General features: G+C 55.1%; 1 protein-coding gene across 6 annotated transcripts in view; it reads right to left on the minus strand.

Annotated features, from left to right (window-relative positions):
* ripor1 (RHO family interacting cell polarization regulator 1) overlaps positions 1 to 14,380 on the minus strand; it is a 67,404-nt gene that overhangs the window by 24,874 nt on the left and 28,150 nt on the right. For 2 of the 6 annotated variants that reach the window (XM_036543389.1, XM_036543388.1), the window contains exon 1: positions 2,826 to 3,035. The exons of 3 other annotated variants lie outside the window; for them this stretch is intronic. In XM_036543389.1, coding sequence (XP_036399282.1) covers positions 2,826 to 3,003 — 178 coding nt within the window. In that variant the 5' untranslated portion in view covers positions 3,004 to 3,035. Of the gene's footprint in view, positions 1 to 5; positions 201 to 2,825; positions 3,036 to 14,380 lie in introns of those variants that run through there. One more of the 6 variants, XM_036543391.1, reaches the window with a different exon arrangement.

A 14,380-nucleotide genomic window follows, 5' to 3' on the forward strand; every position in this document is an offset into this window, starting at 1 on the left:
CTCACCCAATCAGCTGTGACGGGAGTACGACACGATCACCTCGCCCAGGTACATGGAGTCAGCTTGTTAGTGTGTGCTTTGTTAAGCCAGCCCTGCTCTGGGAGGGAACGGGGGGGCTCCTCAGCCCCACCTGCCCCGCAGCCAAGGGGGACGAGTCACGGATACCGAATCCTGATTTCTGCCGCTGTCATCCAGCCCCAGGTCCTCCACCGGTGCCTGCGCTCACCCAGCAGGTTTCCCAGCATTCCCTGCTGATTGCGTTTTGTTTGGCATTTCCACATGTGCGCTCGCTGATGCCACGGGGGGGGGGGGGGGGGACGACTTCAAAGGGCCGCCTCGGGTGCTCCAAGCCCCCCCCCCCCCGGTGCATCTGGAGAATCACGCTATGCTTTAAACCTTTGTGCTGATTCATTCCCTTAACACACGCAAGCACAGCGTCCTTCGACGCTCCCGGACATGCGGCTCAGGAACGGCAGTGTGGGGATCTCCAGCCCTGCCTAACAGATGACTCTGCGCTCCCTTCTACAAAAGGGGGGGGGTTTGAATTCCCAGAGGGGAAAACAAGCGATGTTCACCCAACCCAGCCCCCCCACAGCTCCCCAGCAGAGCACCCCCCCACGGGATTCTCACAGTCGCCGTGCATCTGGAGACGTACGGACCGACACACTCCCAAACACAGACCCCCCTCTCACTCCTGTAGTGATCAGACCTGAGGAAGCCCCAGGTCAACCTTACAGCGCCAGAGGCACTGAGGTACAGCCAAGATTTGAGCTAAAAACCTTCTGGGGTTTTCAAGGCTTAAACCCCTTTTAAATATACTCAAAAATACACACATGAACACCCACACACACACGCACACACAAAGACACACACACACACACGCACACACACACACACACACACACACACACACACACACACACACACACACACACACACACCATGTCCCTCCCAGTGTGTTTCCTACCCCCACCCATCCACAACACTGAAAGCAGGAAGTAAAGTCAAAGCCCCGCCCTCCTTCCTGAACTCCACCCCATTTCCCATCAGGCTTCTTCAAACTCCCACTGACTCAACCTGGGAAATTCCTTCTCTGATCAAAAACAAACACTTGGGTCCAACTGACCTTTCAGCCCTGTAAATCGCCTCCGTTCTACTCAGGAATTTACTCTGACGGTGGGTACCACCCACCCCTCCCCTCTCCCCCCCATCACACAGAGCCAGGTCCCTCCCTTTCCAGGTGAGGGGGGGCTTCATTTCTGGAGTCAGGATGACCTCTCCCACCTCCCATGATGCACGGCCTCACTAGGTTTCCATGGAAATGAGTGAGTTTTCTACCCTCCCTGAAACCACTCGCTGGTGTCCGACACTCAGCACAAAAATGGCGGCTCACCTTTGCAAATTGTCACTGTGCACTCTGCCAGGTAACACACACACGCGCGCGCACAGGCACTAACACACACACACAGGCACTAACACACACAGGCACACACACACACACACACACACACACACACACAGCTCCACACAGGACAATGCCAGCTGGGTGCAGAGCTAAGATTCCACAAAGAAACAGTGAATGAGGGCAAATGTTTACTCTCCGATCTTCCCACACAAACATGCCTTCCTTCAAACCATAGACTGGACCAGTCAAGGACAACAGCTAATCTGACTGACACAGTGAACATTGCTGACACCATCAACCTGACTTACTACCACACTCAGCTTCAATGCTAACATCACTGACATGGCTACTGCTAAGAACAAACCTTAACTTCTGACACTGCCAACCTCAGATACACTGCTCAGATCACTGGCACTGCCAACCTCAGATACACTGCTCAGATCACTGACACCGCCAACCTCAGATACACTGCTCAGATCACTGGCACTGCCAACCTCAGATACACTGCTCAGATCACTGACACTGCCAACCTCAGATACACTGCTCAGATCACTGACACCGCCAACCTCAGATACACTGCTCAGATCACTGACACTGCCAACCTCAGATACACTGCTCAGATCACTGACACTGCCAACCTCAGATACACTGCTCAGATCACTGACACCGCCAACCTCAGATACACTGCTCAGATCACTGACACCGCCAACCTCAGATACACTGCTCAGATCACTGGCACCGCCAACCTCAGATACACTGCTCAGATCACTGGCACTGCCAACCTCAGATACACTGCTCAGATCACTGACACCGCCAACCTCAGATACACTGCTCAGATCACTGACACCGCCAACCTCAGATACACTGCTCAGATCACTGACACCGCCAACCTCAGATACACTGCTCAGATCACTGACAACGCCATCCTCGCTTGCGTAAATACAATCACAACACACACTGCTAACACTGCTAACTCTGCTAACAAAAACTGCTAATGCAACTGCCATAAAGAACACAGAGTCCTACCAAACACTGCCTAATCCAGAACCAAGGTTCCACCAAACACTGCCTAATGCGGAACCAAGGTTCCACCAAACACTGCCTAATGCGGAACCAAGGTTCCACCAAACACTGCCTAATGCGGAACCAAGGTTCCACCAAACACTGCCTAATCCAGAACCAAGGTTCCACCAAACACTGCCTAATCCAGAACCAAGGTTCCACCAAACACTGCCTAATCCAGAACTAAGATCCTACAGAACTGACTCCCGCACCACGACAGGAGAGCATGTCTCTGACACAGCACATGAAAGTGAAAAAGATCCCAGCTCTGAGTCCCTGTGTCCTGTTTGGGGGTAAATCCCCACTCCAAACATGCACTCCTAACATCACCCCGAACCCCGATGCGTTTAGAAGGTACCTTCATATCTGCTGTACATCTCTGCCACAGTTCCAGTCTCAAGCGGGCGGAGAGGAGGGCGGCTGGAGTCACGGGAGAGAGCGAGAGAGGGACAGGGAGATCCGGGAAGGAGAGAGAGAGTGAGAGAGGCACCGGGGGTCCGGAGGCTTCGGCTGCCTTTCCACAGCTCCCACTTCATCTCCAGCCGGGGAGAGACAGAGAGCGAGAGGCGCTGCCAGGAAACCGGAGCCCAGTGTCCGCCCAGAGCTCAGCTCCCTCCTCCCCTTCCCACTTCCCCCCTGCTTCCCTGTCTGACATCACTTCCTGCCTCTCCCTCTTCCAGCTCCGCCAGCTCATTGTTTCCACTGGGGGCGAAGGAGAGGGCACACCAGAGGTCCGGCAAACCCTCCTCACCTCTTACCCTGGTAATCCCCCAAAATACTACCACTCGCAATCCCCAAACCGGACTCCCCCTCTGAAACTACAGCTCACAGCTTCCCTCTGAGAAACTACCAAACTCAGCAGGACAGAGAGAGTGGGGGCGAGGCTCAGTTCTGATCTGATCTGCAGTTCTGCTGGGCCACTCTTCTGAGGGCAGAGTGTACAGGAGTGATAGATTCTGGCTCAGAGGGTTGTGGGATCCAGTCCCAGGCAGGTTGCGGCAGCTGCAGCTGCGTCAGAGCAGGATTCCAGCAGGCAGAGGAAGAGTGGAGCAGCTTGATGGGATGTAGTGAGATTATAAAGGGAGACTCTGCGAGAGACCCTCAGGGTAAGAATGCACTCAGACCGCCATCGCTGGAGACCTGCAGTTAGGGTAGATCTCTGGACATGGACACATCCTGCTACCACAGAGGACGATGGGAAAGGAGAACTGAACCTGGGGGAATATGTGGAGCTGCTGGAGAGTCATGTCACTCAAAAAAATTATACATTCCGTCGCTCTGCCCCACCATGGCAACAGCTCATTTTACAAACAGAATTCTAGGGGGAGAGTTCTACAGTTCCAGAGTTCTACAGTTCCAGAGCACCAGAGTTCTACAGTTCCAGAGTTCTACAGTTCCAGAGCACCAGAGTTCTACAGTTCCAGAGTTCTACAGTTCCAGAGTTCTACAGTTCCAGAGCACCAGAGTTCTACAGTTCCAGAGTTCTACAGTTCCAGAGCACCAGAGTTCTACAGTTCCAGAGTTCTACAGTTCCAGAGTTCTACAGTTCCAGAGCACCAGAGTTCTACAGTTCCAGAGTTCTACAGTTCCAGAGTTCTACAGTTCCAGAGTTGCAGCTGCTGTCTGCTGTCAGGCTGTCAGGTTTGAGATGGGAATGAGCCTCATTCAGCGGCCAGGCGTCAGACGCGTTTAGATGGCAGGGAAGGGTTTGTGTGCAGAGGCTGCTGTGGCAGGCCTCCCACACCACCCGAACGACGCAGAGAGAGCGTATCGATACACACAGCCATGCAGAGGGATGTTGGGGGGTAGCAGACTATTGCATGTTTATTCGGCAATTACTGGAGCCCAGAGTCGCAGCACTGAGTCTACGCTCTCACTGTAATTAAACTTTAATGACTTTCATGTGTTTTTCAGAGACGTCGCCCCACGCAGCCAGCCCCCCCACCCCACCCCGCTCCAGCTTCACTCTCAGGGGGAAAACGCTGTGTTTATTTCTCTCTGACAGGAAGGCCCCCCCACCCCAAACACACACACACCCCCCAGAGCACGTACACAGGACAAGTGGAGTCGCGCGCTCCATTCCCTGCCCAAACACACACACAGCCCCACAGAGGGATGTAGAGGGACGCAGGGGGACACGACGCACCTCAAACACACACACAGCCCCACAGAGGGATGTAGAGGGACGCAGGGAGACACGACGCACCTCAAACACACACACAGCCCCACAGAGGGATGCAGAGGGACGCAGGGGGACACGACGCACCTCAAACACACTCCGACAAAACGCACCTCATCTTCATCTCATTCAGAGAGGAGGACAGTCGCGGCAACAGCTGACAATGACACAAGCAAGCACTGATTGGCCCTGACGATGGTGATAGCGATCCTGGCGAATAGGAGTTGCTCAGAAGCAGGAGGGGGCGGGATGAGCAGATGGAGGAAACTCTGTCAGGAAGAGCTGTGAGTCTGCAAGGAGAGGAGAGGCCCCCCCCCCCCATCTGAATTCACTCTGAGCACAGAGCAGGGGGGCGTTTATTTTACCAGGCTGTAGGGTTCAGACTGAACTCTGAGCTTGGGGGGCAGGCCGGATGAGGGAAGAGTGTATGCGTGTGTGTGTGTGTGTGTGTGTGTGTGTGTGTGAGAGAGAGAGAGAGAAAGAGCCTGGTACCCAGACACCTCATTTCCCATGCAAATTGCCCCTGGTCACATGGCCCGCCCAGTCCTTATCTGCACTGGTGTCAACACCGCCCCTTTCGTCATGACGATCACATCAGTAGGTGAGCTAACTGACATTCCCACTCAGAGCTCACCACACTACCCACAGAGCGAATAAAGCCGCCACCGTCCCAGAGAACAGCAGCCCTCACCCCACATCCTGCACATGTCGCAGAGACGCCAGCAGCCTGCCTCCCCGTCCTTCTGCTGCTCCAGCACCACACTGTCACTGTCACACGGCTACACCTCCCAACATCCCCCCCCCACCCCAGTCCTGCCCAACACCGGACATGTAGAATTCGGGGGTGACAGTTAAAGCCATCCAAAATCGAGTTTTGCGCCAGCTTTGTGGGCTAACCGGCTGGTGTGTCACCTGCAGCCTGTCCGGTTCACACCGCCTCAGGGAGGAGGAGCGTGCTGCAGTCTGCAGAGTGAGCTGCTCCACGCCTTTGGGTGTTTGGATACGACACAAGTTATTCCAGTAATTAACACGATTTACTGATATAGCAAGTAAATCAATAAAATGATCACGTGAAGCGATAAGGACCACAGACACACCTGTGTTAGAAAGGTGACTGGGAGAAGCAGGTGGAGTTTCCCGGCTCGCATGTGAGAGCTTGCTTTCATTGCGAGCTGCACAGATGGAGCTAAAACCACCGCCATGTGGACAGCTTGGAAGCTCAGCCATTGTCTCCCTCTCTGAGAGGAGAGGAGGGGAGAGGAGAGGAGAGGAGAGAAAAGGCCATCGTCAGCTCTATCTGCTGTGTGTCTGCACTGTGATCTGCCATAATTAATCTGTAATCAATAATTTTCAATACCCTTTTAATTGTTGGACATTTTGACAGTCAAAGTTGTTGCACCTACTTTATAAACACACATGCAGGCAGGCACGCACACGCACGCGCACATGCACACACTATTAGGTGTGCAGCTGAGAGTAGTGAGCAGACCAGCTCACACTCATGGAGCTGAGGTGCTCCATGGGCATACCCTCTGAAATGTTTCATCTCAGAGTGCAGCGGAGAACTTCAGCAGCTGTGAGCCTGCATCGCCCATGAGAGGGGTGCTGCGGTGCATTCTGGGATATAAAAAGCGGACACGGCAATGGGAGTGAGAGAGGGATCTCTGTGACCCTTGACCCCGCAGTGCTGCTGCTATGGCGATGGTGTGTGGGGTAAGATGGGGAATCGGGCAGGGTGGATGCCATGGGGGGGAGGGGGATTTAGTGAACAGTTGTCTCTGGAGATCCGAGTGCTTATCTCCCAGGGAACAGCTGTCAGTTGGCCCACAAGGAGCCCTGCACCAAGAGATACAGCAAGACTGCACCTGTGCACTGTACTGAAACACACACACACACACACACACAGACACACACACACACACGGCCTTTAGCACATTCCTGATGACACAGTGGAGTCTGCAGCTCCACACTCTGCCGCCCCCCCCTGACAGTCCACTCCACACGCCCTCATACCTCACATGCCAGCGTCCCGGGCCCCCCTGCTCCCCCTGCCCTGCAAGAGAGCTGAATGCACGCGCATACACACACACACACACACACACACACACACACACACACACAGAACAGGGGGAACTACTTCACAGAATGTCACCTGGCCCTAAACCAGGTCAGTCCCATGTTCAGGTGGACACCTGGGCACTGAGAGAGACGGACGTCACTGAGAGCTTAGGCATCTGGCTCCCTCTGCCACCCCCCCCCCTCTCTCTCTCTCTCCCTCCCTCTCCCGCCCTCTCTCCATCCCTACTGACTGTAAGCGATGGAGGTGTGGTCGTACTCCCACCTGCAGTGTGCACGGCCGTTACTCTCCTGCTGCAGCGGCTCAGAGCAGAGATGCAGCTTCAGTCTGTGGGGTCTCCACTCACGGGGCAGAACCGCTCAGACTCGCACGTGCCAGATCAATAACGCCCCTCACATCCACCCTGCTTACTCAGAGCACCACTGTGCACACCCATCATGTTTGGGGTTACATACGGGTGCATTAAGCTAATCATACATGTCCACTACCAGGAAATAGGTGCAAGGAACTGGCATCGTGACAAGAGGATTTAGGAAGGAATAACCGAGAGGGAGTTCTGCCGTTAACTGTCACAACCTGACCACACCCGCAACGAACACACGGAGACCTACAGAGCCTACAGAGTCCTACAGTCTCAACCTCTCCTCCTGACCCCCCCAAAACCTGCTGTACCCATGCAGTTTCACTAATACCTGCCCACAAGCCACGACCCAGTCGCTCGTGCCTGTCTGTCTGCGAGGCGAGGCCCGTACAGGAATGCTGGTTACTAATCACCTCCCCCCTCCACCCCCCCGACTTTCACATTCCGATTCAAAATGAGCTTTATTGGCTCAAAAAGTTCAGCAAGTACTGACACAGCATTGAGTGCCGCAACATCCAAAACAAGCGCTCGCCTGCACTGCAGGGGATGGGGGGCGTGGCCTGCACTGTGGGGGTGGAGGGCGTGGCCTGCACTGCAGGGGGTGGAGGGCGTGGCCTGCACTGCAGGGGGTGGAGGGCGTGGAGGGCGTGGCCTGCACTGCAGGGGGTGGAGGGCGTGGCCTGCACTGCAGGGGGTGGAGGGTGTGGCCTGCACTGCAGGGGGTGGAGGGCGTGGCCTGCCCTGTGGGGGTGGGGGAGGTGGGGGCTGTGGCCTGCCCTGTGGGGGTGGGGGCTGTGGCCTGCCCTGTGGGGGTGGGGGAGGTGGGGGCGTGGCCTGCACTGTGGGGGTGGAGGGCGTGGCCTGCACTGCAGGGGGTGGAGGGCGTGGCCTGCCCTGTGGGGGTGGGGGAGGTGGGGGCGTGGCCTGTCCTGTGGGGGTGGGGGGCGTGGCCTGCACTGCGGGGGTGGAGGGCGTGGCCTGCACTGCAGGAGGTGGAGGGCGTGGCCTGCACTGCAGGAGGTGGGGGCGTGGCCTGCCCTGTGGGGGTGGGGGAGCTGGGGGGCGTGGCCTGCCCTGTGAGGCTGGCAGGGCGACCTGCGTTTCGCCCCCGAGAGGCCCGGGGACCTGGGGCATCTGCGATCGCAACGTTCTGGGGCTAAGTGTGCCTGAGCTCTGACTGCAGCATGTCTGAGATTCCACACACAGGGAACCTCAGTATACTCACAGTCTGACATGTGTTGGGGGGGGGGGAACGCTCCTTCAGCACACAGGGGCCTTTTTCACTGGGTTACACAAACAGACGCACTCCCCTGTGGTCTGATGCCTTCTGCAGCTGCCCCACTGCCAGGCCTGCCTCTGTGATCCAGCATGTGCGATTTCTGTCAACAAACAACCTCTTCATGGACACACCCCACAGACACACCCCACGGACACACCCTATGTGGACACCCCCCATGTGGACACACCTGAAGCGGCTGCTGTGCAGGTGTGAGGTAGACTCACCCCCGATGCTACGCCACGGCGGCGGGGTTACTTCCCTCTCTCTGTCTGTGGAGGGATGAGCTCCTGCCCTCCGACGGCCTCGGCTATCAATCCCCATCTCCTGACGCGGCCGTTAAAGCGGGAGATTAACGAGCTGCCAGCGGGTCAGACTTCCTGCTGTGCCTGGCTCCGTGCTGATAAGGCCCGCCCGAGCACATCTTACCTTATTTCAGCCATCCTTTCAAACAGTCGCTGACTGGGGGGGGCGTTGGCGACCTGTAACTCCGCCTCTTTGACTGTGTTTAGGTATGGGCACCAGCCCATCTCCCAGAGTCCATGGGCACAGCTCTACACAGGTGCCATGCCCTGATACGTCAGCTGAGGGCAACCAGCAATCCAACCCTGCTGACGGACAGCACATAGAGGGATGACAGTGCAGAACGCACTGAGACTCACTACGCCCTCCTGCTGCGTCAGCAAGCTCCGCTCAACCCGCTCAACCCAACATCTGCACACTCCGCAACCCCCACCACCCTGACGCACTGCCCCTATGCACACACGCACCGGTCTGACGCACTGCCCCTATGCACACACACACCGCCCCGACGCACTGCCCCTATGCACACACGCACCGGCCTGACGCACAGCCACTATGCACACACACACCGGCCTGACGCACAGCCACTATGCACACACACACCGCCCCTACACACTGCCCCTACGCACATACACTGGCCCTACACACTGCCCCTATGCGCACACACACACACAACAGCCCTACACACTGCCCCTATGCACTGACAGTGTCCCATTCTGCCTGGGGTCAGAATTAGGGATGTTTGCGAGTTTCTCCATGACTTGTTTATCACTGATGATGATGAGGAGGAGGAGGATGAAAATGACTGACCTTGTTAGCACACACAGATGACAGAGCGCAGTCAGATCTCCCGGACCCCTGTGAACTCCCCCCCCCCCCCCCCCCCCCTCTAATGCCCAGCTGGGGTGCTAAGAGGTTTAAGTGTCACTAGATGCTGCGGCAGCAAAATTCTGCTCCCTGACAGACTGGCTGGGGAGAGAGGTAGTCAACCAGGAGGCCATCTTTAAACTGTTCCTTAAATCTGCCCCCTCCACAGCCCCAACCCCTCCCCCTTCCTCCCCCACTTCACCTCACGACCTCCTTCCACAGCCCCAGAAAGCCAGGCCCCCCACTCCACACATCACTCATGACTTAGAGCCCCACCCTCTATGTGGACCCCAACAGAGTGACATCACACAGCTGACACGACCGCGCCCCCCTCCTCCTCTCCAGGTGAAGAGTGCCGCGTCACTGGCTAAACCTTCTGGACTTTCGCCCTGCTTCACTGACCTTAATCTGACAAGAGCATTATGGGATATTGGTGGGTCAGGGTCCTGACTGTGGCGAGTAAGAAAACGGCCACATGACACAGCAAGCTTCACTTTGAGGGGAGAAACTGTGCGGTGGATGAGTCATTGAGAAATAAATAACACACAATACAACATTTTTCAAAAAATTAGCAAGTAATGCAGTTACTTACAAATCTTGGATAATGTAATTATAGTTGTCAAACTCAAGGAAATTAATTTTTCCAAGTTTGGCTGGTAATGTGTTTTGTTTGAGCTTGTGTCATTGAGATAAGAGGAATGAGTACAGCCAAAATCTCAGCATTCCTGTCCCCCTGTATGGGGGGTGGGGATGGGGGTGGGGGTGGTCCGGAAGGGGGCTGAGTTGGCGAAAAACTCAGCCGAAATTAAACATGGTCCTCATAAATCTGCAGCATGATATCTAGAATCACAACAGAAAAAAAATCATGTTTCACTGAGAAAGCTATTCCTCGTCTGAGGAACGCAGGAAGTGGGTTTCACTCCTCAGACAGAGAAAACGGAGAGAGAGAGAAAAGGGCAGTAATGATCCTCTCTATTTCAGGAACAGCCTCTGTCTGCGGGCCCACGACACACAGTGCTCGCTCTCACGGGGGGAAGCGTGTGGATATGCGTGCGCCTGCGTCTGTGTGTGTGTGAAAACACGCGTGTGTGTGTGTATGTGTGGACATGTGTGTGTGTGTGTGTGCGCGCGTGCGTGTGTGCATGTGTGTGTGCGCGTCTGCGTGTGTGCGTGTGTGTGTGCGTGCGCATCTGCATGTGTGTGTGCGTGCGCGTCTGCGTGTGTGTGTGTGTGTGCGTGCGCGTCTGCGTGCGGCCAGGCCGTGGCGTGTTACTGTGAGAACTGTGTGCCCCTGTCCCGTCAGATGCATGCGCTTTGCGTCTTATAATTTCATTTAATTTTTAAAATAATTTTTCCATCTATTTTAATGAGAGTCAGAGAGATAGAGACAGAGACAGAGAGCGACACACAGACAGAGAGAAAAGAGAAAGAGAGAGAGAGAGAGAAACAGACAGAGCCGTGGGCGCAGCGCTGGGTGATGGTAGGTTCCAGGAAAGGGATGTGACAGCAGAAGCTCTTTCGCTTCCAGTTTTAATGAACGTAACGCCAGCCGCTTAACGAAGCCAGAGGAATGCCTGCCTCACCAATTACAGTAATTAGGCTTCTGCCCCGGGCCTCTCTCTGTCTGCTGTCCCGAGAGTGACTAACAGCTTACAGGACCTGATGACTGCGTGCCTTCACAGTGTGTGTGGTCTGCCTCCCTGTCTGTGCATATGTATGCCATCAGATGCAGCTAAACTCCCGTATCTGCTCCTGTTCTTCTGTCTGTCTGTCTGTCCTACCAAACTAACCTCCAAAACTCAGCGCACCTCTGTTTCCTCCACACTGACCCGCCCCGGAGCAGCCCCCCCACCCGGAGCCCACGATGAGCCCAGAATGGCACCACTCAGCACTGCCTAGAACTGAACCTGAAAATCTCAGACGCCTTGTGGAGAAAGCCAGGGAGCCACGCTAAAGCTAAAATGGGTTTGGTGTAAAGTGGCCGTCACAGGACCTCCTGTGCGTTGGTGCCCATCTCTGACAGCGGGGGGTCTCACTCTGAGGAGGGGCGCCCTGGACCCCGAACACGTTCTCAAACCCCTCCTGCTCACCCACAGGCACATTCTGAGGCAACAGATCAGGGGTCTCCCTGCACCCGTTCAGAGTCTGGTACTGCACCCTGTCATCGATCACATCAATCGATCGGTGCTCCGGGGTGAGTCTGATCGATCCAGCAGTGGCTGCAGACAGGTGTCACCAGGGTTACCCCCCACCGGGCGTAAGAGGAGCTGCTGGGTGCCCATCCCATCTCTCTCTCGCTGTATGCCCTTTGCCCTTTGACCTTCAACCCCCTCAAAATCATATCTGAGGGGAAACGCATCCAATATCTACTGGACATGCTTCCCACACGCTGAACTACTTTTGAAATAATTTTTATGTTTATTGTAAGTATTCATTCCATGAGTGCATCAATGAACATCGACAGTATGTCTATGACCAGGTACTGCGCAGCCAATCACCATTCAGTTTGCTTTATACTCTGACCATTAGGACGCTGTCACAGCAACATGCCCCTCCCCTACGCCTGCTGACACACTACATGACCCGTTCCTCTGTCCCATCATGCTCTGTGCTTTCCACACAGAAACACATTTAAGCAATACATCCACTCTCAACAGAGCCAGCAGAAACTCTCTCCCTCAGCCCAATGAACCTTCCTGAAAAGCGCGCACACACGCACACACACACACACACACACACACACACACACACTCGCATACACGCACACTCAACCACACACGCAAACACAAAGACCACCCCCATACATACACGCACACACACGCACGGCCTCCTCTCACACACGTGCACGCACACACACGCACACACACGCACGGCCTCCTCTCACACACGTGCATGCACACAGCGTTGCACAATAAGATATTTCAGGCTTCCTAAACTTCTGAAGTCTTTGTTAACGTGCCGCTTAGCTTGGGATGCTTCCAGGAAACGAACACAAAGAAAAAACCTGCTCACCCAATAAACTCCGTGACTGGTCTTAACCCCTGAAGCCCCCTTTAACATGTGATTATGTGATTATAGGCCCCTGAGGCAGGACCGAGAGCGCTCTGTGCTTCTGACTGAGACCTGGCGAAATGGCTCTCAGATGGCTAAAACCACCAGTAATTACACCAGAGTGCTAATTACCGCTCACAACCAACCGTGTAATCCACCTTCGACTCCCACCAGCGGCAGCCAGCGATAGTGCCACAGATATCGAGCCTCACAGCCAATCAGACGTCTCCTACCAGATGAAGCCACCGACGGACAGTGAGCTGAAGGTGCTGGAATGCGGAGTGAGGACTTCGGAGAGCGAAACAACAAAGATTAACATCTCATTGTCCCTGTATCTCTGCTACAAATCTCAGAGCCTCGGATCCGTTTGGCTGCTCCGTTACCCAGCACAAAGCACTTTAAAGGTGTGTGTGCGTGTCTGTGAGGGTGCCACACAGCTGTGTCACTGGCTCACAGGCTCAAACCGTACCCCACTGGCTGATGGTGAACCCCAGCCCTCTCACACCTGAGCCGCACTAGGGCTAGGGTTACCTTTCACCTGTGCACCTGCACCTAACTCACCTGTACAGCTCATACCTGGAACACCAGTCTGAAATGTGATGGCAGTTAAACTCTAAACAGACAAATGATGCACTCTGGGCCCCCCCCCAGGCCCTCTCCCCCTGCCCCCCCGTCCCAGTATCTGGCAGCAGTGTGGAGTTTCACTCAGGGCGGAGAATGATGATGTAAACATGCTTGCCTGCGTGTCACTGGTTACCCTAGGGGGTGGAGGGGGAGGTGGGGTCAAGGTGCCAAAAACCCTGAGGACCAGAAGACATACCAACCGCATTGCCTTCAACACTATGCAGGGAACCATCTCTGCCCTGGAGCAAAACACCGCCCCTCTCAGAGAGCATTCTAACACTCACAGTCTGTCCTCCTCTCAGAGATGACACTCACAGACTGTCCTCCTCTCAGAGATAACACTCACAGTCTGTCCTCCTCTCAGAGATAACACTCACAGTCTGTCCTCCTCTCAGAGAACATTATAACACTCACAGTCTGTCCTCCTCTCAGAGATAACACTCACAGACTGTCCTCCTCTCAGAGACCATTCTAACACTCAGTCTGTCCTCCTCTCAGAGATAACACTCACAGACTGTCCTCCTCTCAGAGATAACTCACAGACTGTCCTCCTCTCAGAGAGCATTATAACACACTCAGTCCGTCCTCCTCTCAGAGATAACACTCACAGTCTGTCCTCCTCTCAGAGATAACACTCACACACTGTCCCCCTCTCAGAAATAACACTCACAGACTGTCCTCCTCTCAGAGAGCATTCTAACACACTCAGTCCGTCCTCCTCTCAGAGATAACACTCACAGTCTGTCCTCCTCTCAGAGACCATTCTAACACTCAGTCCGTCCTCCTCTCAGAGATAACACTCACAGTCTGTCCTCCTCTCAGAGAGCACTCCTCAGTCTCTGCTCCTCTCTAACACAGGCAGCTTCCCCCTCACTGGTGTCTGCGCAGGCAGACGCCCGTTACTGGAGCTCAGCTCGGCAGCTGTGTGCCTGCATCCGTGAGGTCATGCTGCGCTCCACCTGCGGTCAGCGCTCCCCTCCTGACGCAGACAGCCTCTGCAGGGCCGTGGCCCACATAAGCAGATTAGCCTGCAAAGCCTGCTGCTGCAGAGAGCGCGTGCCCCCCGGCCAATCAGGAACTCAACGACTCTATGGCAACTGTGTCTAAGGGCAAGAGGATGAGGAACACAGAGAGAAAGAATGAGACGAGAGCGCAGGAGAGAGATATTATTATTA

The sequence above is a fragment of the Megalops cyprinoides genome, chromosome 13, assembly GCF_013368585.1.
Source record: "Megalops cyprinoides isolate fMegCyp1 chromosome 13, fMegCyp1.pri, whole genome shotgun sequence".
NCBI lineage: Eukaryota > Metazoa > Chordata > Actinopteri > Elopiformes > Megalopidae > Megalops > Megalops cyprinoides.